The sequence below is a fragment of the Canis aureus genome, chromosome 2 (assembly GCF_053574225.1).
Source record: "Canis aureus isolate CA01 chromosome 2, VMU_Caureus_v.1.0, whole genome shotgun sequence".
NCBI lineage: Eukaryota > Metazoa > Chordata > Mammalia > Carnivora > Canidae > Canis > Canis aureus.
This window is the reverse complement of record NC_135612.1, coordinates 92,078,252-92,106,072: the sequence shown is the minus strand read 5'-3', so window position 1 is coordinate 92,106,072 and position 27,821 is coordinate 92,078,252. Positions and strand designations below refer to the sequence as shown.

The 27,821-nt window shown below is 33.5% G+C and overlaps 1 protein-coding gene and 1 pseudogene across 19 annotated transcripts in view; both read right to left on the bottom strand.

Annotated features, from left to right (window-relative positions):
* Positions 1-27,821, bottom strand: part of LCORL (ligand dependent nuclear receptor corepressor like) — a 154,696-nt gene that overhangs the window by 97,968 nt on the left and 28,907 nt on the right. For 15 of the 19 annotated variants that reach the window (XR_013370449.1, XM_077881373.1, XM_077881338.1 and 12 more), the window contains 3 exons: positions 13,467-13,532; positions 3,029-3,108; positions 2,002-2,131 (listed from right to left, as the gene is read on the bottom strand). Coding sequence is in view for 18 of the 19 variants with exons in the window: in XM_077881338.1 (XP_077737464.1) it covers positions 2,002-2,131; positions 3,029-3,108; positions 13,467-13,532 (276 nt within the window). In the remaining variant the exon portion in view is untranslated. The remainder of the gene's footprint in view (positions 1-2,001; positions 2,132-3,028; positions 3,109-13,466; positions 13,533-27,821) is intronic. The other 4 variants (XM_077881400.1, XM_077881392.1, XM_077881385.1 and 1 more) reach the window with 2 other exon arrangements.
* Positions 18,662-19,054, bottom strand: LOC144291417 (anaphase-promoting complex subunit 13 pseudogene; annotated as a pseudogene).

Here is a 27,821-nt window from a genome sequence, read left to right as displayed (position 1 = left end):
AAAAATATTTTTAATATTGGTTCAGATAAAAAATTTCTAGGGGTGTCTGGGTAGCTCAGTTGTTTAACCATCTGACTCTTGATTTTGGCTCAGGTCATGATGTCAGGGTTGTGAGATCAAGTTCCCCTACCAGGCTCTCTGCTGAGTGTGGAGCCCACGTAAGATTCTCCTTCTTCCTCTCCCTCTGCCCCTCCCCTGGCTTGCGTGCACACACTCTCTCTCTTTCAAATAAGTTAATATCTTTGAAAATTCTGAAAGAACTTTTTTTTTTTAAAGAGATTTATTTATTTGAGAGGGAGAAGGAGAGAGAGCAAGAGAGCATAAGAGGGAAAGATGAAGAAGCAGGCTCCCCACCGAGCAGGGAGCCTAATGTGGGGCTCCATCCGAGGACCCTAGGATCATGACCTAAACCGAAGGCAGACATTTAACCAACTGAGCCATCCAGGTGCCCCAGAAGAACGTGGTTTATTTTTATTTATTTATTTATTTTGTTTTTTAAATTTTATTTATTTATTCATGAGAGACAGGGAGAGAGAGAGATAGAGAGGCAGAGACACAGGCAGAGGGAGAAGCAGGCTCCATGCAGGGAGCCTGATGTGGGACTCGATCCCGGGACTCCAGGATTACGCCCTGGTCTGAAGGCAGCACTAAATCCCTGAGCCACCCAGGCTGCCCAAGAACATGTTTTTTAAAGACAAATGCCAATTTCTGAACATTTAGCACTTCAGTAACACACAGGAAAAGATTTTAAGTCCTCTGCACTTAAAAAAAAAGTTCTTAACTTTAGGTTTTTGTTGTTTTTGTTTTTTGATTCTTTGGTTTTAAGTTTTTTTATTAAGAGAGAGAAAGATAGAAGGAGAACACGTGTGTACGTGGAGAGGGGAAGAGAGAGAGGGTAGGAAAAAAATCTCAGACTCCCCACTCTGCACGGAGCCTGACAAGGGGTGCCGTCTCATAACCCTGAGATCATGACCTTAGTTGAAATCAAGAGTCAGATGCTTAACTGAGCCATCCAGGTGCCCCTTAGCTTTAAGCTTTTTAATGTACTAATGATTCTTCTAATCAGAGGAGTCTTATATTTCAACACACAAAAGAACTCGTAACACTGACGACTAAACAAAAGCCTCCTTGCTCAAAAGCGAAGACTATTTTCAACATTACTGATTAAAATCTAAAGGTTATCCATTTAATAGAAAAATATCCAATATTAACCTAATTTCAAAGAAGAATACAGCAGCAGGTTCAACACCTAGATGAAATAATGTTTTTCTTGATCTCTGGAAAGTGGGAGGTGGAATGATAACCCCTCCCACCCTGCATTCCCCCTACACCATGACTCATTCCAAGGATCTACATGGTAAAAATTAAGACACTCTATTACTGCAGAAATTACCAAGAACAAAAAATGGAAGGTTCTATATTTTTCTCAAGTAACTAAGATAAAAAAAAAAAAAAAAACTGCTTCTCTCTGATACATATGTATCAAGTGAACAAGTGAAACAAGCCTCATTTGGTTTAAATAGTTTAGACAGGAAGCAAAAAAGAACATTTGACATTTAATGTCAAGTAAGAATATTCAAGCTACCAAAGAAACAGTGAAGCCCCAAGCCAGCAAATAAACTCCAACCTGGCTGATAAATGATTTAACTGTTACGTTTCTAAAGACAGCTTTGTAGTAATCTACCACTTATTGAACATGAAAGAACTTTTGAAGTTTTGAGAACAGCAACAAAATAAGGAAGACCAGAAGCATAAAAAAAATTTCAGTAGGTGAGGAAAATGTCTGATAAAGTCAAGGAGAGAACTGAGAAAAGGGTGGTGAAAGGAAGACTAGCGCTACAGTAATTGAGAATCCTAATGTCCCCAAAAATATGAAGAAAAACTAAGGATAATAAAAAATGGAGTAAAGACTGGCACATAAAAAAATAATTTGTGTAAGAAAAATACAAACATTCTATATTTCTACTGCTAATTTTAGATGACAAGGTATACCAATATTACCTTTCTTTCGAAAGAGTGCATTTAGGTAATTTTCTGCTTGGCATTCAATCTTTTCAGTGTTGGACTGGCCCTGAGATGATAGTTCCTCCGTTGGTGTTGACTGTGAAGAATCAAGAGATGGTATACAATCCTAAAATTATAAGAAAGAAACATTAAAAAAATCATTTTTATTACACATGTGATTCCATTAAAAATAGCAAGAAAAAATTTTTCTAAATGCTCATTTATTCTATATATCAAATTACATAGGGAGAACATAAAATTTGGGACAGGAGTCAGGAGAAAAGAAATTTAGTTCTGATACCAAATTAATTTTATTTCTTTGCAAAACTAGTCAAAAGGGAGGTGGCGACTGTAGATAAAATACATTGCTGAATAAATTTACTATAATAAAGCATTCCAGTAATGAGAGTTTAACAACAAAGCAGGTATGTTTACCCACTAATCTGACCCAAATGGGTACAAGTTCTCAAGTTCTCATTTCTTCTTAGCCTTTCTCACAATAGTAAAGAATTAGGACTTCCCAACATACAAGAAGATGCTGCTTGCCTAGTTTATGCCCTGTTTATAGTAGACACTAAATATTTAATCATTTACACAGGAAATAACTCTGATATCCAAACGACTTCAAGAGAATAAAAGGCTAAATAGTAGTATCACATTATCCTCCAACTACAGATTCCTAAGAAATCAGATTATAGGGTGGTCTCAAACCAAACCAAGCCTCCAAGCTCACTGTCCTTTACCAAATACAAATCAGATCTAAACTGAACTTCATGAGTCAGGGAGCTATAAGGAAGAAATGTGAAATAAGCAAAAAAGATGAGTGTTTCGGTGATTTCACTTGCAAGTTAAGCTAAATGTTAGACTTCTAACAAAAGACTTTAAAAAAATTCTTCTCATTACCAAAATCAAATATTTAAATTTCCACTGTAAGTCACCACTTTTCAGAACAAATTAAGTTAAAAAAAATTGTGTTACAATTGTGCAATTAGTTTAGAAATAATTTCATAGCACTAAAACTTACACTGACTGCTTCTCTCTGTAGGTTACAAAATGAACATTTTTCATCCATAGACCAGTCAGTCAGCTCTTCTGGTTCACAGTCTTTAAAAGAGGGAAAAATATTCATTAAGTACACTAACTTTATTGATACAAATAAAATTACCACTCTCCACAGCAATGTCTCATATAAAAAGCTAACTACTGATAGTAAGGGGAAAAGGCGTAACTTTAAAATTAAAGTGATGACATCTAGAAAGAAATAAACAAAGAAGGCTGTAAGGAGAGTAATTTTGCACTATTATGGGACAAAGTAGCAAGAACAATGTACTGGTTATAAATTCATTTTCTAACAATAGGGTTTTAAGTATCATCTAACCTTCTAAAAGATTCAATTTATCATTACCTATTAATTTTTAATTTTCACTGTGAAAGAAATCAAAACAGGAAGGTGTGGGGAAAAATAAATTTTACACATCATGAAAGCAACATAAAACAGAGAAAGGGAGTAAAGCATCAGAAAAGTCCACAGATTTGAGAAAATGGAATGTTGTCCAAAAAAAAGTAGAAATCCATCGCTAAAAAGTCAGATCAGATTTTTATTACATTGTGTAATGGTGTTGTTGCAAGAGCTCAAGTAAAAGGCAGGTAAACAAGCTATATTATTCAATACAAAACATGAATTTTTTTCACAAGAATGTTTCATATAATCCAACTATTGTAATATATTAGAAAGTTTGTGCAAAACAAACATTTTATGATGAAGAAATTTTATGAAGATATAACAACACTGCCATCCTAACTATTTGGTACAGTGATTTTTCAAACTTATTTCTTACAGTAAAACTCCTTTCAATTTCCTTTCCCAAATAAATTCCTATATAGAACCTCCAATATATGAAACAATTATCATCTGAGGCAATTATACTGGTACTAATTTGAAAAGCACTGGGGTAACAGTAATTCTAGCTCATACTTTTGAAATACATAATGAAGTCGAATATAGGTTTCTGTTAAACTACATAGAAAATAAGCTTACCTTTTGGGAATGGTAATAAATAAATACCAGTTAGGATCAGCCCCCAAGAAATTCTTGTATCAATCGAGATATACAAGTCAGAATAGAAGATAATGTAATCTGTTGGAGTATCAAGAGTGTAGTGATAGTTCCCTTTGGCTTTAGCAGTGGTCCAGAAATATTCCTAATATTTATCTACACTTAGAAGTGGTAGGAAATGGGAGCATGAGACCCAGTATAGGGTAATGGAAAGATAATTAGATTTTAGGTTTCCTTCTGGAATGAACTTACTTGTAACCTTGTCAAGTTATAGAGTTTTTGTTTTAATTTCCATATCTATAAAATAAAGATCCCATCACCTAACTTACTTGTGGATCAAATGAAAAAATGTGAAAATATTTTATAAACTGCAAAACACGATGCAAAGGCTAGTTACTAACAAAGCAGGATTATCAGTCATTATTTTTTTAAATCCTGCACAATCACGAACATACTTAATAAGGCTAGTTCGTAAAACAGATAATTTTAATACATCAGTTTAAGAAAATGGATCACTTTCTGCAAACAACCCGATAAATCAAAAAGTTTAAACAATCTATACAATTAAAAACCTAGAATTGTAGTTATATAGGTTTATTATTTTCTTCAACCCTTTGAAGAAAGACCTGTCACTATAACAGAGGAATACATTCATACTCTTGAATGTGGAACTGTGCCATGTCTCTCACTAGGGAGGCAGAGCTTTCTGATCAGTGGGAACCAATGTGGGAAAAGTGATAGTATATATTCCAAGCTGAGGCTTTAAAAGGTATGGAAAGTTTCCCCAGTTCTCTTGAGTTTCCACCATCCAACATGAGAAGAACTTGCCCACACACACTCACTACTCCTTCGGATTGGGACTTGCAGTCACCAGAAGTGATCCCTGAAGGCCAGTGGTGAATCACATCATCCATAAGGATGCAACAGATTTAAGAGCTATTTGTTATGCAGTATTACTGTGTGAAAACTTGACTCATATGCTAAGCATAACAATTCTGATAGATTAAGGAAATTTTACTGTTTTTTATTATGGCTTCATGAATAAAAAATATGAAAGATATCTAGCATTAGAATTTTTTTTAAATAGCAGTATTCCTGGAGAAGAGGTATTTTTGAAAAATCACTGTAAGGTTTCATGAAGTTTTAGTGATAAATATGTTGAATTGAGGAACAACTTTGGAATAATTAAAACAATTATCAGTTATAAAATAAAATTGGGCATGGTGATCTTATCTCATTTATTTCAGTTATTTTAGAAGTTCTTCAAAGAAATGTTAATTAAAATAAATGTCTATGTAGTTAAGTAAATGGTATCAAATAATCAACAATTATATAAATGCCATTAAATTTTGCTGGGTAAAAAAAAAACAAACTACTGTACTTACAAATATTGAATAACTACTCTTTCTACAAAAACTTTTGGTTTTGAGTCCAAATAAATGATGAGATATATTTTTTTTATTTATTGGAAAACAAAATTTGAAAAATCAACTCTAGGCCAGATTTCTCCAAATTAATCTTTTCATGTCATAAGAGTTAACAAAGATTTCTCAAACAAAATATGACAATAAATCAGATATTCCTGAAATAAGATGTCTCTCATTTTGAATACATGAAGTTGTATAAACTCAAAAGGGTGAAATTATATATCTTGCAGAAATAGCCTTATTAATAAAAGGCAATGTCATAACAAAAACTAATAGTAAATGACTAACAAAAGAGCAACCTTTTCACCATGGATATATATTCACAAAGTCTGGTTCCAATCATTTTACCTTATCTACCTTAGAAAGTTAACAGACTTTGAAATTAAAGAGCCTTGGTACTGAGATAGCTTTCCAAATACTATATGTGGCCTTTGGCAAGTTACTTTCTTTGGGGTTCAATTTCCTTATCTGTTAAAATGAGGATAATGATTGCATCTTACGGCTGTAGTAAAAATTAAATAAGAACATATGCAGAACACCTAACAAGTTCAGTTGGTGTTACTTTCATTTTCTTTTAGATATTCACAAATCTTTTGAATGTTTTTATTCTCTTCAGTACCCTTTAACCGTAAGAAGTAAATTTTAAGTTTCCGAAGACAAAGCTCAATGAAAAGTAAAAAGGAGGCTATGAACTAGATTTCTCATGAAGGTCATGAAAAAGTGGTTATAACTATGTTGATCTTGAGGAAAGACAATGAACAATGTTATTAAAGAATAATTTTTCATTATGAAACTATATACTAACTATACTAAAAACTATGAAGAAGAAAATAAAAACTATCCATAATCCCAATTATTCCGAAGTAATGATTAACATATTCTATGCCTTTTTGAAAATTAGCATTATCCTAACTCTGGGAAACGAACTAGGGGTGGTGGAAGGGGAGGAGGGCGGGGGGTGGGAGTGAATGGGTGACGGGCACTGGGGGTTATTCTGTATGTTAGTAAATTGAACACCAATAAAAAATTTTTTAAAAAATTAGCATTATCCAATTCTTTGAAAATATCAATAAAATCAACAAACCTCTACCCATACTACCCAAGTAAAAAAAAAAAAATCATTCATTCAGAAATGAAAAATGGGCCATCATTACTGATTCTATGATTAATAAAAAGATAATAAAATTATGAATCATATTAGTTGCCCATGAATATGGTAACTTCAGATGAAATGGACAAACTCCTTGAAAGACACATCTACCAAATCTCACACAATAATAGATAATCTCAATAAGACTCTAGCTATTAAAGAAATTAAATCAATAATTAATAACCTTCCAAAACAGAATGCTCCAACTCAGATGGTTTCTCTACAATCTGTTCCAGAAAATAAACACAGATCAAGTATTTTCTGATTCTATCATTATCTACCATCATTACCCAAGTACCATAAACAGTCTGAAGAGACACCTCACCCAAGAAGATATACAGATAGCAAATAAGCTTATGATATCAGTATCATATCCCATTAGAGAATTAAGATGAGCTACCCCTCCACACCTACTAGAATGATTTAAGTCTGAAACATGGATGACATCAGATGCTGGTGTGGATGCAGAGCAAATACAATTAATCTTTCCATACTATCTAGCAACAGTGCTCCTAGGTATTTAGGCAAATGAGTTGAGAAGTTAGGTCTATACAAAACCTTGCACACAAATGCTTATAGCAGCTTTATTAATAATTACCAAAACTCGAAGGAACCAGATGTCTTTCAAGTAGGTCAATGGATAAGAAAACTATGGTACATCCACCCAAGGCAGTATTATTCAGTAATAAAAAGAAATGATCCATGATGAAAAGACATAGAGGAATCTTACATGCATATTATTCAGTGAAAAAAGTGAGTCTGAAAAAACAAAATACAGTATGATTTCAAATATATGGCATTATGAAGAAGAAAAAAGATAGCAAAAAAGAGTAGTGTTTGACATGGGTTGGAGACGAGGGAAGAACTTTAAAGGTGGAATACAGGTGATTTTTGGGGCAGTGAATTATCGTGTAGGATACTGTAACATGGACACATGACTGTGAATTTGCCAAAATGCACTACTGTACAACACACAAAGACTTAGTTAATGTAAACTATGGGGGCTTTAATTAATAAAATATATCAATATTGGCTCAACAATTTTAACAAATGTACAACACTAATGAAAGAGAAACCTTGGGGGTGAGAGGGTCTATGGGAAATCTTTGTATTTTCTATTTTTGCTGTAAATTTAATCTGTTCTGAAAAATGCTTTTTATTTGAAAAATTAGGATATTACACACATGCTTAATTGTCACAAATATTTTCTATGCTCAAATACCTCTAAATCATTTTTAATAAATAAGCATGGTCCATCAAACCGATGTTTCAGAACTTATTTAATCACTATCCTATTATTGGATATTTAGCCTGTTTCTCTAATCTTGGTATGCTAAATAGCATGATGAATACGATCAGATAAGTTTTTGTGTGCACACTGATAAGAGCTAATATAATTTATAAAACTATAAAATAGAGCAGTATTAGATTCTCTGGTTTCAAGATAAATAATCAATCGATATTGGAAAACTCCTGACAATACTAGGCCATGAATTTCTAGAAGAGATCCTACTTATTCAGTTTTCCTTCCTCACTGCTCATTATAGTTCCTGACACAAAATAAGCATTCAAAATATTTCATCTAACAAAAGAGGCAAGAATACACAATAGGGAAAAGACAGTCTCTTCAATAAATGCTGGGAAAACTGGGCAGCTACACGTAAAGGATGAAACTGGACCACTTTCTCACATCATACAAATGAATAAACTTAAAATGGGTTATAGACCTCAATGTAAGACCTTAAATGACAAAAATCCTAAAAGAGAATATAGGCAGCAATTTCTCTGATATTAGTGGTAGCAGTATTTTTCTAGATATGTCCCCTAGGGCAAAGGAAACAAAAGCAAAAATAAACGACTGGGACTACATCAAAATAAAAAGCTTCTGCAGAGCAAAGGAAACCTTCAACAAAGCAAAAACGCAACCTACTGAATGGGAAAAGATATTTGTAAATAATATATCTGATAGGAGGTTAACAATCAAAATATATAAAGAACTTATTCAACGCAATACAAAAAAACAAAACAAAAAACCCGCGCACACACACACACAAAAACCAACTAAAAAATGAGCAGAGGACCGAAATAGATATTTTTCCAAAGAAGAAATACAGATGGCCAACAGGCACATGAAAAGATGCTCAATATCACTCATCATCAGAGAAATGCAAATGAAAACCACAATTAGATATCACTTTATATCTATCAGCATGGCTAACATCAAAAAGACAAGTAAGTGATGGGTATTAAGGAGAGCACTTGTGATGAGCACTGGTTATTGTATGTAAGTGATAAATCACTAAATTCTATACCTGAAACTAATATTACACTCTATGTTAACTAACTAGAATCTAAATAAAAATTTGGAAAAAAAAAAGTTGGAGAGCATGTAGAGAAAAAGAAACCCTTGTATGCTTGCTGTTAGTGGGAAGACAAATTGGTACACCAGTGTGAAAAGTAGTATGGAGGTTCCTCAAAAAATTAAAAATAGAAATATCACATGATCCAACAAATCCACTACTGGGCATTTAACCAAAGAAAACAAAAACACTAATTCAAAAAGATACATGCACCTCTATGTGTGTTGCAGCTTTATTTACAATAACCAAGATACAGGAAGTGCCTCAGTATTCATCAACAGATGAATTAAGAAGATGCAAGATGATATACACACATGCACACACAATGGCATATCACAAAGCCTAAAAAAAAAAGAGAGCCTGTGACATTTGTGACAGTATAGATGGACAGTATAGTTTAATGTAGTGAAATAAGTCAGACTGAGAAAGACAAATATCAAATGATTTCATTTATGTGGAATCTAAAAAAAAAATCAAATGAGTAAACTAAAAGCTGACTTGGACCTATAAATACACAGAATAAACTGATGGTTGCCAGAGGGAAGGGGGAATGGGTGAGAGGATGGGCAAAATGGACAAAGAGAAATGGAAGATAATAGGCTTCCAGTTATGGAATGAGTAAGTCACAGGAATAAAAAAGGCACAGCACAGGGCATATAGTTAATGACATTGTAGTAGCATTGTATGGTGACAGATGACAGCTACACTTGTGGTGAGCACAGCATAATATGTACTGAAGTTGAATCACTATGCTGCACACCAGAAACCAATGGAACATTGTGTGTCAACCATACTCATAAAAAATTGTTTATAATGTTTTACCTAATAAATCTTATGTAAAAAGTAGTTTTGTTGTCTCCATCCATAGTGTTTACAGTTGAAAAAAGATACTAAGTTAAAAAATAGTAAATTTCAGTCAGTGGTACACTCAGGGGTCAGCAAATCTTTCTATTAACAGCCGGACAGTAGGTATTTTAGGTTTTGCTGGCCATACTATCTGCTACACCACTCAACTCTACTGCTGCAGTATGAAAGCAGCCATTGACAATGTCTCAACAAATGAGAGGGGCTGTCTTCAATAAAACCTTCTTAACTGGACAATTAAATTTGAACTTCACATAATTTTCATATGTCACAAAATATTAATCTTCTTTTCATTTTTTTCAACTATTTAAAAATGTAAAAATTATTTTTAGCTCACAGGCCATTCAGAAACAGTAAACAAGCTGGATCTGGCCCACATGCTAAAGCTTGCAGACTCTGATACAATCTTCCTTTGGATCTAACAGTTTACACAGGCCTACTGCACTCTTTTCCAATTTTTTTTTTGTTTTGTTTTTTGTTTTTTTTTTCTTTTCCAATTTTTATAAAAATCTACAGTCATGGCAAGTATCAGATGATCCTACAGGTGAAAGAAACCAGTCACAAATAAGATATGAAAAAGGACTGGCTAAAGCAGGGAAAAAAAAGAGGGAATATTTGCTTAAAAGTTCTGTAGCAGGAGGAAAAATAAATTTTGGAAAGACAGAGGAAGAGACGCAAAGAGTATGAGGAACTTTTCTGGGCATACATAAAAGTTTGAAATTTATGACATTCAAACCTTCTTTGGAGACCTCCCCCCTCCCAAAAATAATAGTTATATTTTTCCCAAAAGGAGAGAAAGTCATGAAACATATCAAAGAAGATAAAAAACTAGGGCTCTGTTTAGTTTCCAACAAAATAAAAATTAGCACCACTCAAAAGCTTCCTTCAAACTATTCAACCTGGAGGTGGTTCTGAATCAAATTCAGGAATTAAAATACCTCTCAAGACACTAATGTATATGATATAAAAGTCTTAAAAACATGCTCTGTGCCACACTTGATTTTTTAAGGTAGCAGTACGAAATTTAGAATATTAATTTCCACAAAAACAGTAATAGGTATGCAATGTAGTCTATTTAATGTATTATAAAATTAAAATACTATGCAAAATTAAGTATTATAAAATTAAAATACTATGCATTTAATTTTATAACAAAAAATAATTTAGAGTATTATACGGGGATCCTTTGCTATGCAATATACTAGTTTCTGAGTTTTGGAAAGTCAGTTAATGAGAGTTCAGACTTCCAATGATTTATCTAAAAATATACGGTAATCTATTTGATTCTTGCATACAGTCTTGTATAGTGAGAAACACCTATACTTAGAGTCCCAAGCATCTAAACATTAAACCATTTTTAACAATGACAACAACAAAGAAAGCACACTTATTTATAAGAGGATAAGAGAGAAGCTGGAGATAATGGGTAGTTTCTACATGCCTTTTCAAGAGGTTCTACACTTTGATAGCACTGATTTAATTTTCCTTCAAAATGTAGAGCTGTCTTCTTCCTTGCATAGCTATAGATTTATTGCTATAATTAATATCCTCATACTTAAGTCTACAATTTAATTAGAAGCTTTTCTTAAATTCAAAAAAAGGAACTAAAAGGAGGAAGAATTTACCTAAGAAATCTGGAGAAACAATTTACCTGAGAAACCTGGAGAAAGAATATTCGGGGTGAAAAAAGGGAACAGATATGTGTCTATATGCAAGTTTCAAAGCTTAGCTAATTTTGTTAGCTCTCTCCACCAAAAAAAAAAAAAAAAAGCACTTTTTCAAAAGGACATAAAGTACAAGACCTATCTGAACTTAAATAAATGGAATGACATATATGGCAATGGGTTGTTAAATTAGGTAAATTAATTATAAATAGATCTACAATGAAATACTGTGCAGCCATTAAGAAAGATGATCTAGACTTTATAAACCCAAATGATATACCAGTGAACAAGGCAAAGAAATTGTACATAGTGTGCATATACTATATACTACTATAATAAAAGAATACACACAAACATATACCTTACATCATAGAAAATTGTTTGAAAATTATTTATGGATCGTGTGAATAGGGATAATTTTTTCTTTCTGGTTTATCTCTATTTTTGAATTTCCTAAAATAAACATGTACAACTTGTATACTAAAGAAATGCTAGTCTAAAAACAAAATACAAAGCATTTATTTCCTTTGAACATTCTGCTGTTTGTATAATAAACAATTTTTGAAGGAACATAGGTATATACATATATATGCAACTATATAAATAAACAAAAGTGAGGGAACAACAGGCTGAGTCACAAGCTATAATTTGGGTTGTCAGAAGGCAAATATAATGCTGACTTCTGACATGAATGAGGGCAGCAGGTTAAGCAAGGGAAGTCTGAAGAAATGTCAGGCTTAGATTAAATTCTTGTTTTTTAAAAATATTTTTCCTCTGTTCATTTTTAAGCTCAGAAAAATAGGTGGAACTACAATTGATCAGTATTGCTAAAAATGTATCAGGTAAAAATACTTAATTCAGTGCTGAATTATGATAAGATGAGAAATGAATAAAGTTAAGAGAAATAAAAAAATGATCTTAGCTATACGAATGATAAAACCCTAGAACAAGCACATTTTGGAGTCTCCATTCTTAAAGTCATGTTCTACATGGATATCAATTCATCTCAGTGAAGAGAGGTGGTTGGGACAAATGATCTTGCATAGATACTTTCAGATCTGATTCATAACTCAATTATCCTGCTCAATATTAATAAAGAATGGCCAGAAAACTTTTGTCTACTCCACCATCACTCCCTTAACTCCCATCATCTTTCCCTCAACTCAAAGATGTATTTATGCAGAAGAATAAGGACCTTTAGAGACCTGGGGTCTTGGTAGAATGGAAGGTACACAGTCGAATAGAAGGTACTAGAGTTAGGACATAAAACTGACCAGATACAAGATTCAGAAATAATTCAATCAAAATCAAAGTAAAAATTTATACTACCATTACTTACTCTGTAAATAAACTGGAGTATAAAATTTTAGATGTCTACAAAAACGTTCTCCTACTATTGTATATTTCCAAGCAAGCAATAAAACAACTAAACTATGATATCATAGAAATTATATGACAAATCAAAATCTTCCACTAGGATTTATGCTATAGCATTTGAAAGAAGTGGCTAATAAGTAACAAATAGTATTATATATAAATATAAGACTCTGAGCACACATGGTAGGATTTCTCAGAGTGACAATCTGAGGTTTCCAGGCTGCCTGTCTCATGAACAACAGGAAATATTTACTTAATTGAACCCTTTTAAAACTTCTTTAAGAATAAATGAGGGTACGTTATAACAAAAATTAAATTTCACCATTAAGTCAAAAAGAAGTTTCACATTCCTTTTTGATCAATGTATTAAGTATTTTAAAAGGTTACGATAACATTATGTAATAACAAAAACAATATTTGGATCACTTTATTTAGTTAAAAAGTTACTAATTAAACAAGACCACAAATTCATGTTTAATATAAAGTTAGCACAGAACCACCACCTTTCATTTATTAAATGGGATGGGAAGTCAGAATTTTAAAATACAATTTAAAAAGCATTACCTTCAAATAAACTGAGGTCTCTTCGTAGCCGTGGTCCATAAAGCCCTTCTAAAATACTCTCAAAACCTGTGTTGTAAAAGAGAGAAAAGTATATAACCTACTGGAAAAGTTTAATTTTATAATAATCAAATTAAAACCATATATCCAAATGAATTAGAGAATTATAAATTTAACTATGAGGGGTCATTTTTCTTTTAGGTCATTTAAGCTGAACTAGGCAATACACAAAACAGTAAACAATCACACAATGACTATCAGAAATAATGTGATTGTGAAGAATTTAAAATATTCAAACATAAATATTCACTACTAAACAAGTAAATAGCTTTGTTATTTAGAATATTCCGAGGTTGAAATGTTATAGACTGATTTTTTGGGTAATAACTTTGTAGAGGAGAAGAATGAAAAAAGACACGTATTACATTCCAGTTTACATTTGTAACAAAAAACGTTAAAAGAAAGTAGCATCTTTAACTCTAATTATAAGAATGAGTAAATGAATATCAATGGGGAGAAAATCTTGCTGTGACCAGTATGACGTACAAATTTAAACCTACGTACTTATAAAAATTAAAACACAATTTGTTCATGGCTATGGACTACTTTGTGTTAAGGAAAAAAATACTGAAAATCTTGTCAAGTTAACAAGAATCATGAATTTGCAAAAGTGTTCTACCTTCTGGATATACAGATTTGAATATTTTACTGTCTTCTTTTTGAAGCCTGTATCTTACTCAGTTTTAAGCAGCTTACAGATAAAGTGAAAGGCATTCCAAGAAAAATGACCAGGATGGCAAAATAACTAGGAGACCAAAAAGAGGAACTAATTTAAGAATGCTTAAATGAGGGAAGAAAAAAAAGGTAGCACAACAGGTATGAAAAATTAAAGGTTAAGTAGTTTGTTTTTTAGTGGTGTTCCTAAATTGTAAAACTGTAGAAATACTTCTATAGAAATGTTTAATAAATCATAAAATGCTTTAAAAAAACATTTTAACATCTTTGAAATCAAGATGCATATTAAAATCAATGGTGGGGATCCCTGGGTGGCTCAGCGGTTTATCACCACCTTCGGCCCAGGGTGTGACCCCGGGGTCCCGGGATCGAGTCCCGCATCGGGCTCCCTGCATGGAGCCTGCTTCTCCCTCTGCCTGGGTCTCTGCCCCTCTCTCTTTGTGTCTCTCAGGAATAAATAAATAAAATCTTAAAAAATATGTATATAAAATAAAAAAAATAAAATCAATGGTGTGTTATAGCCGAAGAGTGGCAATATTTTTTCAGTTAGCAGAACATGAAATGATGCAACTTAAAATTAATGATGTCTTAGCTTTGGCAAAATAAGGTACTTACTATCATGGTACTTGGTAAATATGTATTTAATAAAAATCTTTGTGAAGTGAATCAGTACTAGTTCCTAGAGTGGAAATTTCAGGCAGAAAAGTGAATGAACCATCATCAGAGAGAGCTTTCAAGAACGCTATATTTTTTTACATAAGACTCATATTAGGTAAAGACAGACTGAAAGAGTCCCAAATCTCTATTACTAAGATATTCTATTTATCAATGTGCTCCAAAAATACTGTAAAAACTATTTTAAGATGTTATTCTGTTTTAGATTGGACAAAACATAAAGCCCCTCCCTATATAAGCCTACTGAATTTAAATGCTGCACATTTCCTAGATTTAAGTGTGAAAAGAGGCAGCAAACAAGGACTTACATGTTTGTTCTATTGGGCTTCTCAGCTCCTCCCTAGATATGATCAAGGTCTTAACATATATCCTGCTAAGATTTATTCATAGTATATAGTATTGGTGCTACTGTAAATGGTATCTTTAATTGTTTCTTGTAGGTTAACAGAAACATAACTAATTTGTATATTGACTCTGTATCTAGCAACATTGCTAAATTCTCTAATAATTTATCTTGATATTCTTTACATACACAAATATATCATCTATAGATATGGTGGTTCTGTTTTTCCCTTTCCAATCCTTACTGCTTTCTTTCTTTTTTTTCTGTTCTTGCCTTACTGCCTTGGCTAGGATCTCCATATTATGCTGAAAATTAGTGAGGACAGCAGATATCCTTGACTTTGTGAAAATAAAAGGAAATCTCTTTTTTGGAGTCGGGAGGCCGGCAGGGGGAGCTCTCACATCCTACCAAGAGTCGTCAGTTGTAGACCCAAAGGAAGACAGGGACCTTGCATGAGGATACTACCTGACTATCCCAGGAGGAGGAAAAAAGGCTTTCCTCCTAAGGGGCAGCAGTTCAGCCAATGAGAGGCTGTCACTCTGCCAATGAAAGACCACTATACTTTGAACTTCTAGTTTGTTCCAATGGACTTTTTTTTTCCATTTGTTTTTATTGAAGTTCGATTTGCCAACATATAGCATAACCAATGGACTTTTTGTTTACAAGAGCCCACCCAACTTCCCTCCTTTTATAAAGAAACTTGCTTAGGGGACTTGCCTATGGTTTTCCATAGCCTGCTTGTCCAGGATGGCAGTTTTCTACTACTCCTGAATAAATCTATCTTTTGCTGGTAAAATAACTGGCAGTTTTATTTTTAAGCTTTAACTATATATGCCCAAACTAAATGGGAAGGCATTCAAAATTTCATCATTAAATACAATGTTTGCTATATTCTTTTTAAAATAAACAGCACTTGGGTCGTCTGGATGGCTCAGTTGGTTAAGCTAGACTCTTGATTTCAGTTCAGGCAATAATCTCATCATGGTCATGGGATCCAGCCCCATGTTGGGCTCCATGATCAGTGGTGAGTCAGCTGGAGATTCTCTCTCTCTGCCCCTCCCCTACTTGCACATGCACACAAGTATATATGCATGCTCTCAAATAAATGAATAAGTCTTAAAAAATATAAACACCACTTATCACCTTACGGAAGTTCCTTCAACATCTAGCTTGCAAAAGATTTTTTATTACTATCAACAAATGATGAATTTTATCAAATTTATTTTGCATCTATTCCAATAATTGCATCATTTTTTCCTTTATCTAATATATGTTAAACCAAACTTTTCCCGTCTTTAGGAAAAGCCAACATTATCATGAGGTATTTTTGAGGTATCTTGTCCTGACAGTTTCTTTAAAATTACTGCATCTATGTAGTCACCAATGAAACTGGTCTATAAATTTCTTTTGTACTTATCAGGTTCTTATATTAATGTTGTGCTACCCTCATAAAATGAATGATAATGTTCTTTCTCTTTAACACCTGGGAAAAATGAAAAATATAGGATGTCTTGCTTGAATATTTGGTAGAAAATGCCAGGGATGCCACCTGGAAATAAAGTCTTTCTAAACAGGCTTACTGCCAATCAAATTTATTTAGCTGTCAAAGGATTTGTCTTTTCTAGAGCTGTGTCTAAATGGAATCACAAAACATATACTCTCTTGTATCTCGCTTCTTTTACCAGCAAACAGTCTGAGATTCATTCATGTTGTTACACGTATCGGTTAGTATTTTCATTTTAATTGTGGAGATGTATTCCCTTATATGGATACATGACAAACTGTTTATCAATTCTCATGTTGATGGACATGTGGGTTGTTTAGGATGTGTGGCTATTATAAGTAAAGCTGATATATACATGCATGTATAAGTTTTATTTTATAAATACGCTATCACTTCTCCTTAATAAGTATGTAAGAGTGTAATCGCTGGGTTTAGTGGTAGAGTTGTTTTGGCTTGTCGTTAAAATTTTAAGAAATGAAAGAGTTGTTTTGCAAAATGGCTGTAGTCTTTTACATTTTTTTTTTTAGATTTTTACATTTCCACTCGTAATATACAAGAAGTCCAGTTGCACCAGAGCCTTATCAACGCATGACGCTATCTTTTTTTTTTTAGCTTTAGCACTCTAATAAATGGGTATCTCATAGTTGTTGTAATTTTCAATTCTTTGATGATTAATGACTGTTAGCATCCTTTCTATTGAAATGTCTCTATTTTGTTTTTTTATGGTAACAGTAATGGTGGCCTCAAAAAGCAAAGTGAGAAGTGAGCTATTCTCTATTTTCTGAGTTTGCATATTTTACTATTTATTTATTAACTATAAACCAGGCCTGGAGTCTTCTTGATGGCAAGGTTTTAAATTATGAATTGGGTTTTTAAATCAATATAAAACATTCAGGTTATCTAATTCTTAACTAAGTCACTTTTGGCCATTCATATCTTTTAAATTATACTATTTGCATAAAGCTGTTCAAAAAATTTTCATATTTGCCTTTAATGTCTGTAGAATCTGTAGTGATATCCCCCTTTCATTCCCAATACTGGTTTAAGTATCTCCTCTCCTTTTTCATCAATCAGTCCAGCTAAAATGTTAGCAATTAGCAATTTTATTGATCTAATCAAGATACCACTTATGGTTTCAATGATTTTCTTAATTGTCCATCCATTTCTGTGATTTTGATTTCTGTCCTACCTTTATTATATTCCTCCTTCTAATTACTTTTTTTTTTCATTTGCACTTATTTTTCTCTAAGCTTTCCAGATGGAAGCTTATAGCATTGATTTTGCTCATTGCCTCTTTCTAATAAAAACATTAAACTGTAAGTTTCTCTATATTCACTACATTAGCTCCATCTCATAAATTGTGCTGTCTTTCCATTTTCATTCAGTTCAAAATGTTTGCAATTTCCCTTATGATGTCTTCACTTACACATAGGCCATAAATACATTGTTAAGTTTCCAAATGGTCACTTTCCAGAAATCTGTTACTAAATCTGACTGAATCCCTGTGATCATAAAACATATTCTGTAAGATTATAATCATTTTAAATTTACTGGGATTTTATTTACAAGTAACATATGATGTATGCTGGTGAACATTCCATGTACACTTGAAAATAATGTATCTGCATTTATTGAGTAGATTGTACCATAAATGTCAGTTAGGCCTAGTTAATTGATAGTGTTAAGTCTTGTATAATTTTTTTTATGTGTTCTACATTTCTATAGATCCTTCTTTTTTTAAGTTCAGTTTTTTCTTCATGTATTTTGAAGCTATGTTATTAGATGCATATATTTTTTATTAGGTCTCCTTTGTGAATTGATCTCATCATTAAAAAATGTTCCCCTTTGCCGTGTACTAAAGCCCTATTCCTTGAATAGGAATCTCATGTTGTATCAGCCACACCAACATTCTTATGATTAGCATTTTTTGTCCTATATCTCTTTCTTTTTCTTTTTTTTTTTTTTTTTTACATTTTGTATCTGTATATTTTTCAAAAATATGTACAGGAAAAAGGAGCCAGGTGTTACTTTCCTATAGGGGGAATATTCTCATGGAGATACTGTAAGGCCAAGTCAGTCCACTTCATTTCTTGTTCTTTAACAGATTCTGTGGTGCCACCGTTGTCCTGTTCAGGTTCAGGAAGCTCATTCAGTGGTATTGCAACATCCTCATATGGCAGCTTGTCTTCTCGCCAAGCATCGTCAATCAAATCCAAGATCCTTCCATCTCTCTGTACCTCACTGTCCATTCTCCTGCAGCTTTGATCTTGTCAGATCCGCACCGGACTCAGCGCCGCTCCCGCTTCCACTGGAACTTCCCCTATATCTCTTTCTAACCTCTTTTAATCTATGTCTTTATGCTTACATTGAGTTTCTTCTGGACAACACACAGTTAAATCTTCCATTTTTATCCAGACTCTAAGTCTCTACTTTTTAATTAAAGTGTTAGGACCATTAACATTTAATGTAATTATTGGGATAGCTGGATTTATATCTACCATCTTGTTACCTGTTTTCTGTCATATCTATTATATGTTCCTTCTTCCCATTCTCATCTCCCATACTATTCTTATGGGAGATAAACAAGAATTTTTAGTATTCTATTTTATTGCCACCATTATTAGTTTATCAGCTATCTCCCTTTAGATTTTTAGTGATGCTATAGGGCTGCAAACGTTTTTCTCTTAAAAGTTTTAGAGATTGAGTTTTACATTTAAGCCTACAGTCCATTTTGATTTGTGAATGAGGTGATAGGGTTAATGTTCTTTTGTTCTATATTGACATCTATTTGATCCAGCACCATTTGTTGAATGATTTGTTTCCTTTTAACATTCTCCATTTATCTCTTCATTATGTTTATGTTATCCCTTGGTCCTTGACTACACTGAGCAAATTTTAATGGCATTTTTAACATCCTTATCTGCTAATTTCATTATTATTAATCCACTAACTGATATTTCTCTTGATAATGAAATACATTTTCCTGCTTTTTTTGCACATTTAGTAATTTTTATGTGGATGTCAGACACTATGAGTGCTGGATTTGTTTTAAGAGTATCATACTTTATTCAAAAAGTTAAAAACACTTGAAGATCATTTTGAGGCTTTTTAAAAAAGGTTTTTAGAACAAAAGCACTAAAGTCTTCCCACCACTATGTTTAGGTTTCATGGATCTCCAATGAATAACTCTTGTATTCCATGACTGCTCTTACTCTGGCTGGTGGGAACCTGAATGACTCTCAGACCTGTGGGAGTTCTAGCCATTGTTCAGATTACAGCTCACTGGTATTCTTTCCTAAAAGTGTTATTTATCAGCCCTTATGGGATGTTCATCCTACATATGCATTAACTTTTTTTCAAAGATTCAAGGGTAACATGTGCTGGTTTCTTGAGCTCTTTTTCTGTGTAGCTACCTCTTTTCTGCCTCCACAAATTTTAGCCACTTAAAATACTCTGAATGCTGATTTCTGTCTTCTCAAGTCAGTGAGACCCCTGGGCTCTTTTTGGCTCATCCTGCCTGTGCTATAGTCTGGAAGTGACCTCCAAGCAAAATGGTGGAGTGATCGTAAGGCCTATATCATTAATTTCATTTTTCTCAGGGACTACAGTCCTATTTTCCAATGCTGAAACAAATTTCTTTTAAATATAGACTCCAGTTTCCTAGCTGTCTACACTTGAAGATAAATCCAAACCTTCTTACTTCTTCATGGTTAGAGATGGAAGTTTATCTGCTGGCTTGTTAGTTTAATAATTTTATTTGTACATGTTTTACTATGTTATTTTTCAAATATTTAACATCATTTTTTCCCTCCTCATTCCTTGTAGATATTGAAGTCTGTCCTTTTTAAAAATATGGTAAGCACAACCATTTATTTTTTTAAAGATTTTATTTGAGAGAGACAGAAAGCATGAGCAGGGGGAGATGCAGTGGGAGATGCAGTGGGAGAAGCAGGCTCCTCCTCACTGAGCAGGGAGTTCAATGTGGAGCTGGATCCCAGCACCCTGGGATCATGACCTGATCAGAAGGCAGACACTTAATGATGAGCCACCCAGGCGCCCTCAGCACAACCATTTTAAAAATCAGTATCTGATCATTCCAATATCTTCTAGTGTACGAGTAGTTTCTGCTGTCTCATGGTTCTTGCTCAGCTTGCCTATTTCTTTGTGCACTTAATTCAGTACTTACTGGCTTCTGCCCTCAAAAGATTAAAAATTCCAAGGCCTAGGATGGATGTAGCCTCCTCCGGAGATGCTTCCTGTCTGCTTCCAGAAGGCACCTAAAGGCACTATCAGTTGGAAACCATCTTGTGGTGGGTAGAATGAATGGCCTCACAGAAATGCTCATGTTCCAATACCCGCTAACCACAAATACATTATGTTACATGGTAAGAAGGCATTAAGGTTACAAATGGAATTAAGGTTGCTAATCAGCTGACCTTAAAGTAAGATCATACTGGTTGGCCCATTATAATCACAAAAATGTTTAAAATGGGAAAAGGGGCAGAAGAGTCAGAATGAGATGGTGTCATTAGAAAGACTCAACTGGTCATTGCTGGCTTTGAAGACAGAAAGGAGCCACATGCCATAGAATGCTGGCAACCTCTAAAAGTTGGAAAATGCAAAAAATGTACCCTGTCATGAAGCTTTCATAAAGGAATACAGTACTGCCAACAACTTGATTTTAGCCCACTGAGGCTCACTTCAGACTTCTGACCCTCAGAACTATAAGATAATAAATTGGTGTTATCTTAAGCCACTAAATCTGGGTTAATTTGTTACAGCAACAGTAGGAAACTAATATACATTTCTTAATCCATGCAGGTGGTTAAAACAAAAAAACAGAAACTCAAGTAGCTTATAAACAGCAAACATTTATTTCTCACAGTTCTGGAGAACACATATTCAAGATCAGAGTGCCAGCATGGTCTGACTCTGGTGAAGGCTCTCATCTGGGTTACAGAATGCCATCTTCACTATGTGTCCTTTACACAGTGGACGGAGTGAGTTAGCTCTTTTGGGTCACATTTAAAAGGGTACTAATCCCACTAATCCTAATCCCATGAGAGCTCCACCCTCATGACCTAATCACCCCCTGAAGGCCCCAACTCCTAATACCATTACTTTGGGCATTAAGTTTTCACCATACGAATTTTGGGGGAACACAAAAACTCAGACCATAGCAACACTTCAAATCAATATTACAGTCTGAGGTTCCTTGATTGTCAAGATACAGATCTGCTATAAGGCCAATCTGTGACAAATTCAATCTCAGATATTTTTCTCCTTTTACATTCCTTTTCCTGCTCTGCTTATCAGGCAATATTTTGGAACTACAGAGAGGAAGGATGATTTTAGATCTGGTTGCTTTTACCCTGAAGGCATGGCCTTTTGAGGTCTAGCTTAATTTGCAGAAGATCTCCTATAAGAATGTGTATCTTGAACAAACCCTGAGGCCATAATTTTGATCCTTTTGCCTAGTTAGTCAGGAAAATAAAATAAACAATATTAACAAAGGACTTCAAGCTAAAGCAGCTTTTGCCTCAAATCTTCTACTTACCTCTAACATTAGCCTGGGTATTCCCAACTGTCTTTCCAGCTCTCTTTAATCTTTTTAAAAAAATCTCACATTTTTTTTCATTGCTTTCAGCATAAAGATTTATCTACATAACTGAGATCAACCTTACCAAAAGACCAAAATTCCTTGTGCATTCAGTTTGACTATAATATAGAGTTAATTTATATAAATACATGCAGTTTATCCATTTCTCTACTGAGAGCTATGTGACTTTTCACTTTTTGTTATTATGTACAATGCTGCATTAAAAATCTTGATAAACGTGTCATCCTGTCCAAGTGCTATTTAGTTTCTTCTCGATAGAAATCTGTAAGTGGAATTATGTGGCCTTACCGTATGCACATTTTCAACTTTGCCAGATATTTATTGTATTATACAGTTACATTATTTTATAAAGTCTATCAGCAATGTTTAAGAGTTCCTGTTTTCCCCCAAATAACCAAAACTTGGTATTATCAGGCTTTATATTTGTCAAATACATTAAAATAAAATCATTTATCATTTTAATTTGCAGTTATTTAGTTATTACTGAGATTTGACATATTTTGAAATATCCTATGTTCCAATTGCCCTTTTGCCACTTTTCAATTGATTGTTGGCCTTTTAAAATTCAGTCATAGTTTTATGCATCCTGGATGCTAATTGTTAATTTCATGAACTGCATTCATCCCCCAACAATGGCTTTTCATTTTGTTCTTTCACACAGAAGTTTGTTTTGTTTTAATACAACACAGACATTTTTTTGTTGTATTTTGTTTACAGCTTGTACATTTTCTCTTGGGTAAAAAAAATTTTTGACAAAGACAACTATCTTACATGCATATGTGTATGTATAAAATTCTTAAGCTTTGCTTTATATATGTAGTTCTTAAATCCACCAGAATTCATTTTTTAGCAACATCTAATATAGAACCCCAACTGTATCCCAACTATTAAACTATCTCAAAATGAGGGTACCGGAGTGGCTCAATTGGTTGTCAGACTCAGGTCATGACCTAAGGGGTCCTGGGATCAGACCCCACCATCAAGCTCCACGCTCAGCCTAGAATCTGCTTAAGATTCTCTCTCTCTCTCTCTCTCTCTCTCTCTCTCTTCACTCAGGCTCTCTAAAGAAAATTTTTAAATTAAATTTAAGAACAAATAAAGATTTAAAAATACCATCTCTAATGATTAGTAAGGCTACCCTTATGCTCCTGAAGTTCCAAAACATGTCTATATTTTTTTAATTAATAGCTATATTGAAATATAATTTACCACCATAAAATTTATTCATTGTAAATACACAATCTGGTGATTTTCATATAGAGTTATATAATCATCACAGCAATCTAATTTTAGCACATTCTATCACTTCCAAAAGAAATATTGTGCCCGTTTAAGAGTCTCCTTTTGTGTCTATAGATTTGCCTTTTCTGGATATTTCACATAAATAAAGTCATGTGATGATGTGCTTTTTTTGTGTCTGCCTTCTTTTACTGAGCATAATGTCTTTCAGACCCATCCATATTGTAGCATATATTACTACTTCAATACAATTGTATAACCATTTATCAGTTGATAGAACTTTGGGTTGTTTCCACTTTTAGGCCACTGTCAGTAATGCTGCTATGAACATTTGTATCCAAAGTGTAGACATATATTTTCATTTCTATTGGGTTGGTACAGAGAAATAGAATTGGAATTGCTAGGTCAAATGATAATGTTGTTTTAACATTTTAAGAAATTACCAAAATGAAAAAAAAAAAAAAAAGAAAGAAATTACCAAACTCTTCCAAAGTAGCTGGGCCATTTTATATTCCTACCGTGATTTCTCTACATTCTTAACAACACTTGTCTTTTTGATTACAGCCACGCTGCTAAGTATGAACTGGTATCTCATTTACCTAGTAACTAATAATGTTGGACATCTTTTTATGTGCTTACTAATAATCTGTAGTGCTTCAGTAAAAAATATCTAGTCAAATCCTTTGCTTAAACTGCAACTGGGTTATTTGTCTTTTCATTATTGAGTTGTAAAAGTTCTTATGGATATAGGTCACTTATCAGGTACATTATCTGCAAATATTTTCTCCCCTCTATGGGCTCTTTTCACTTTCTTAATGATGTCTTTTGAAGCACAAAAATTGGTAACTTTGATTAAGTTCAGTTTATCAACTTTTCTTCGTGGATCTGTTTTTAGGCTCTCCATTAATCTGTTTGTCTACTAATAAGCAAATACCACAATGTGTTAGGCATTACCAGAGTTTTAAAAAAATATTCCTGATAACATTTAATTATTTTCTTAAAAAAGTGTAACATACAATTTGTTGAGGTTATGCTTGCTTACCTTTATGGACACCAAAAATTTTAACTTGAAATATTCTTTTGGTGTACCCAATGGATATGGCCAACTTATATCCAGTAAACTTGCTAAACTTTTACTACCCATTTTAATAATCTATTAACTCTCTTACAGTTTTCTATATAAATACCTGTAGAAAGCCACAAATGTATTTCCTCTTTCAAATCATTGTGCTTTTCTTCACCCCTAATTCTATTGCTTTGACTAAGGCTCCAGTTAACGTTCAACAAGATTGGTAATACCTTAATTACATACACAAGAACAAAGGTAAGAATTAAAAGCACATTTCCCATCTAAAATTGTGCAAGCCAGAAGACAATGGAGTGACCTTTTTAAGTACTAAAACAAACTATCAACCCAGAATTCTATACTCAGTAAAAATATCTTTCAAAAATAAAGGTGAAATAAAGACATTTCAGACTCCCCCCACCAAAAAACAACTCTGAGAAAATTATCAGGAGACCCACAATACAAGAAATATTAAAGGAAATTATTCAGCCAGAAGAATTATTTCTGGCAGAAGAAATATAAACCCTTGGATCTATACAAAAAAAGGAAGAAGATTCCTCAAAAATTGTTAAGATAAAGGTAAATATAAAAGACAATTGCCCATTTTCAGTAACTCTAAAAGATAATTAACTAAAGTAAAAATAGTAGTGATGCTGGTTAATAGCATATATAAAATTTTTGCAAATCATGTAACTGATAACAGACTTGTCTAGACTAAATACCCTCAAAACACAATAAGAAAACATTCAAATTTAAAGAAAATGGATAAAAGATTTAAATACAATCACCAAAAAGACAGATGGTTACAAATAAGCACATGAAAAGGTGTCTAACATCATTTATCATTGATATGCAAACCAAAATGCCAATAAAAGATCACCACACACCTATCAGAATGGCTGGTAAGTATGTGCAACTAGATTTCCCATTAATTGCTGATAGGAATGAAAATAATACAGTAACTTTAGAAAACAGTTTGACAATTTCTAGTAAGCTAAAAATACACTGCCACATGATCAACAATCCCCTAGACATTTACTCAAGAAAAACGAAAACTACATTCACACAAACTTGTAAGCAAAGTGTTCACAGGGTTTCGTTCACAATTACCCAACACTGGAAACAACCCAATGTTCTTCAGGTGTTAAATGGATAAACCATGCTACAAAAGAATACTACTCAGGAAAAAGAACAAACTACTGATACATGTGACAATATGGCTAGATCTCAAATGTATACTGTTAGGTAAAGGAAAAGGAAGCCAGACTCAAAAGTACATACTGTATGATTCCATTTATATAACACTCTGAAAAAAAGCAAAACTGTAAGGTCAAAAAGCAGATCAATGGTTGCCAGTGCCAGAGTATAGGTTAAGGAGAGGACTGCCAAGGAGCACAAAAGAAAAGGATGGGGTGCATGGGTGGCATAGTCAGTTGTGCCTCTGGCTCAGGTCATGATCTCAGGTTGGGGGGATGGAGCCCCACGTCCAGCTCTGCGCTCAGCCCAGGGCAGAGTCCACTTGAGATTTTCTCTCCCTTTTCCTCTGTCCCTCCTGTTCATGCATTCTCTCAAGTAAACAAATAAATCTTTTTTTTTTTTTTTGTAAACAAATAAATCTTGAAGGAAAAAAAAACCAACTTCTGGGGATGACAGAACTGCTCTATTATCTTGACTGTTGAAGAGTTGGTTATCCAACTGCTTGTGTGTTAGAATTCATAAAATGTTCTCTGTAAATTATATTTTAATCAACCTTGTTAAATTTTCTAAATATAACATGAGAAATTTAAAGCAGAGAAAGCTGAAGGTCATTACTGAGAATTAAAAGAATTGTGAGGCTAGATGGTTTAATGGGTTATCCTTAAGAACAATAAGGCCACCCACAAATGATGTTTAAAGTAAAGATGGAAGACTGAAAATAAGATGTCAAAGTCATTATGATGTGGAAAGGTAACTTAGCTTCCCACATGTACGCAGCATACCAAAAATCCCATGATCCTCAAAAATAAAGAGCCTTCTGTATGGAGTAGAATGATGATTTGAAAGCAAAAGCATGATACAGAGTATACAGAGAAAAACTACTTTAAAAAACCACCAACAACCTAAAATTACTGAAGTGAAATATACCAAGTGATGGTGGGATACAGGAAGTAGTGGGTAACTACAATAGAGCAGAAGTAAAACTTGCTGATAATAAGTAACCATATTATAAACTTGAGGGTAGGTACTATGCTGATGCTTTCTTCATTCCCCATTCTGCTTATCATAATGCTTATTAAAGTTGACCTAAGATTACAAATCTAATACTGTATTTTTGTAATGAAAACACACCTGATTACAATGCTTTCTATCTGTAAAGTTACCTTCAGACAGATTCTTGAGTTGCTAGATTCAATTCTATGTTTTAAAGTCTTATTAAATGTAGCAAGTCTAGTAACTTTGACCTCTATAACATAAACCATGATTATTTAATGAAAAGCTTCTTTAGTCAGTACTCAGATGCTAAATCCATTTAAGCGTATCTTTACTTCATGGTGGTAAATCCATGCACTACACTCAACATAAAACTATACTAAGTAAAACTATAGTTTACACAAAATTTCTTTTTTTTCCACAAAATTTCAATCTTATTTATCTTCTAAAATCTCGCTACTTACTAAACACTGACTCCTGGATTTAAATATAATAGACATTAACGCAAAAGGCAAGAATTTGGACTTCAGGGTTGGAGGAGACAGAAAAAGATGGTGTTGGGTAAGATCTTCCAGAAATGGATGACACTCAAACTGAGCATTTTTTAAAGATTTTTATTTATTTGAGAGAGTGTGCGACTGAGAGAGAGAGAGAGAGAGAGAGAGCACACACACATGAACAGAGGGAGGGGCAGAGGGAGGAGCAGACTCCCTACTGAGCAGGGAACCCAATGTGGGGCTTGATCCCAGGACTCCAGGATCATAACCTGAGCCGAAGGCAGATGCTTAACCGACTGAGCCACCCAGGGGCCCCCCAAACTGAGTCTCAATGGGAGAAGGGTATTAGGCAAAACAAGGAAGGGCACATTACACATACAGAAAAGGACAGTAGTATACATAAAGACATAGGGAAAGGAGAACTTAATATACTCAAGAATAGCATAATCCAACAGAGTTGTTATTTGATGATAGATATGTTCTATATCT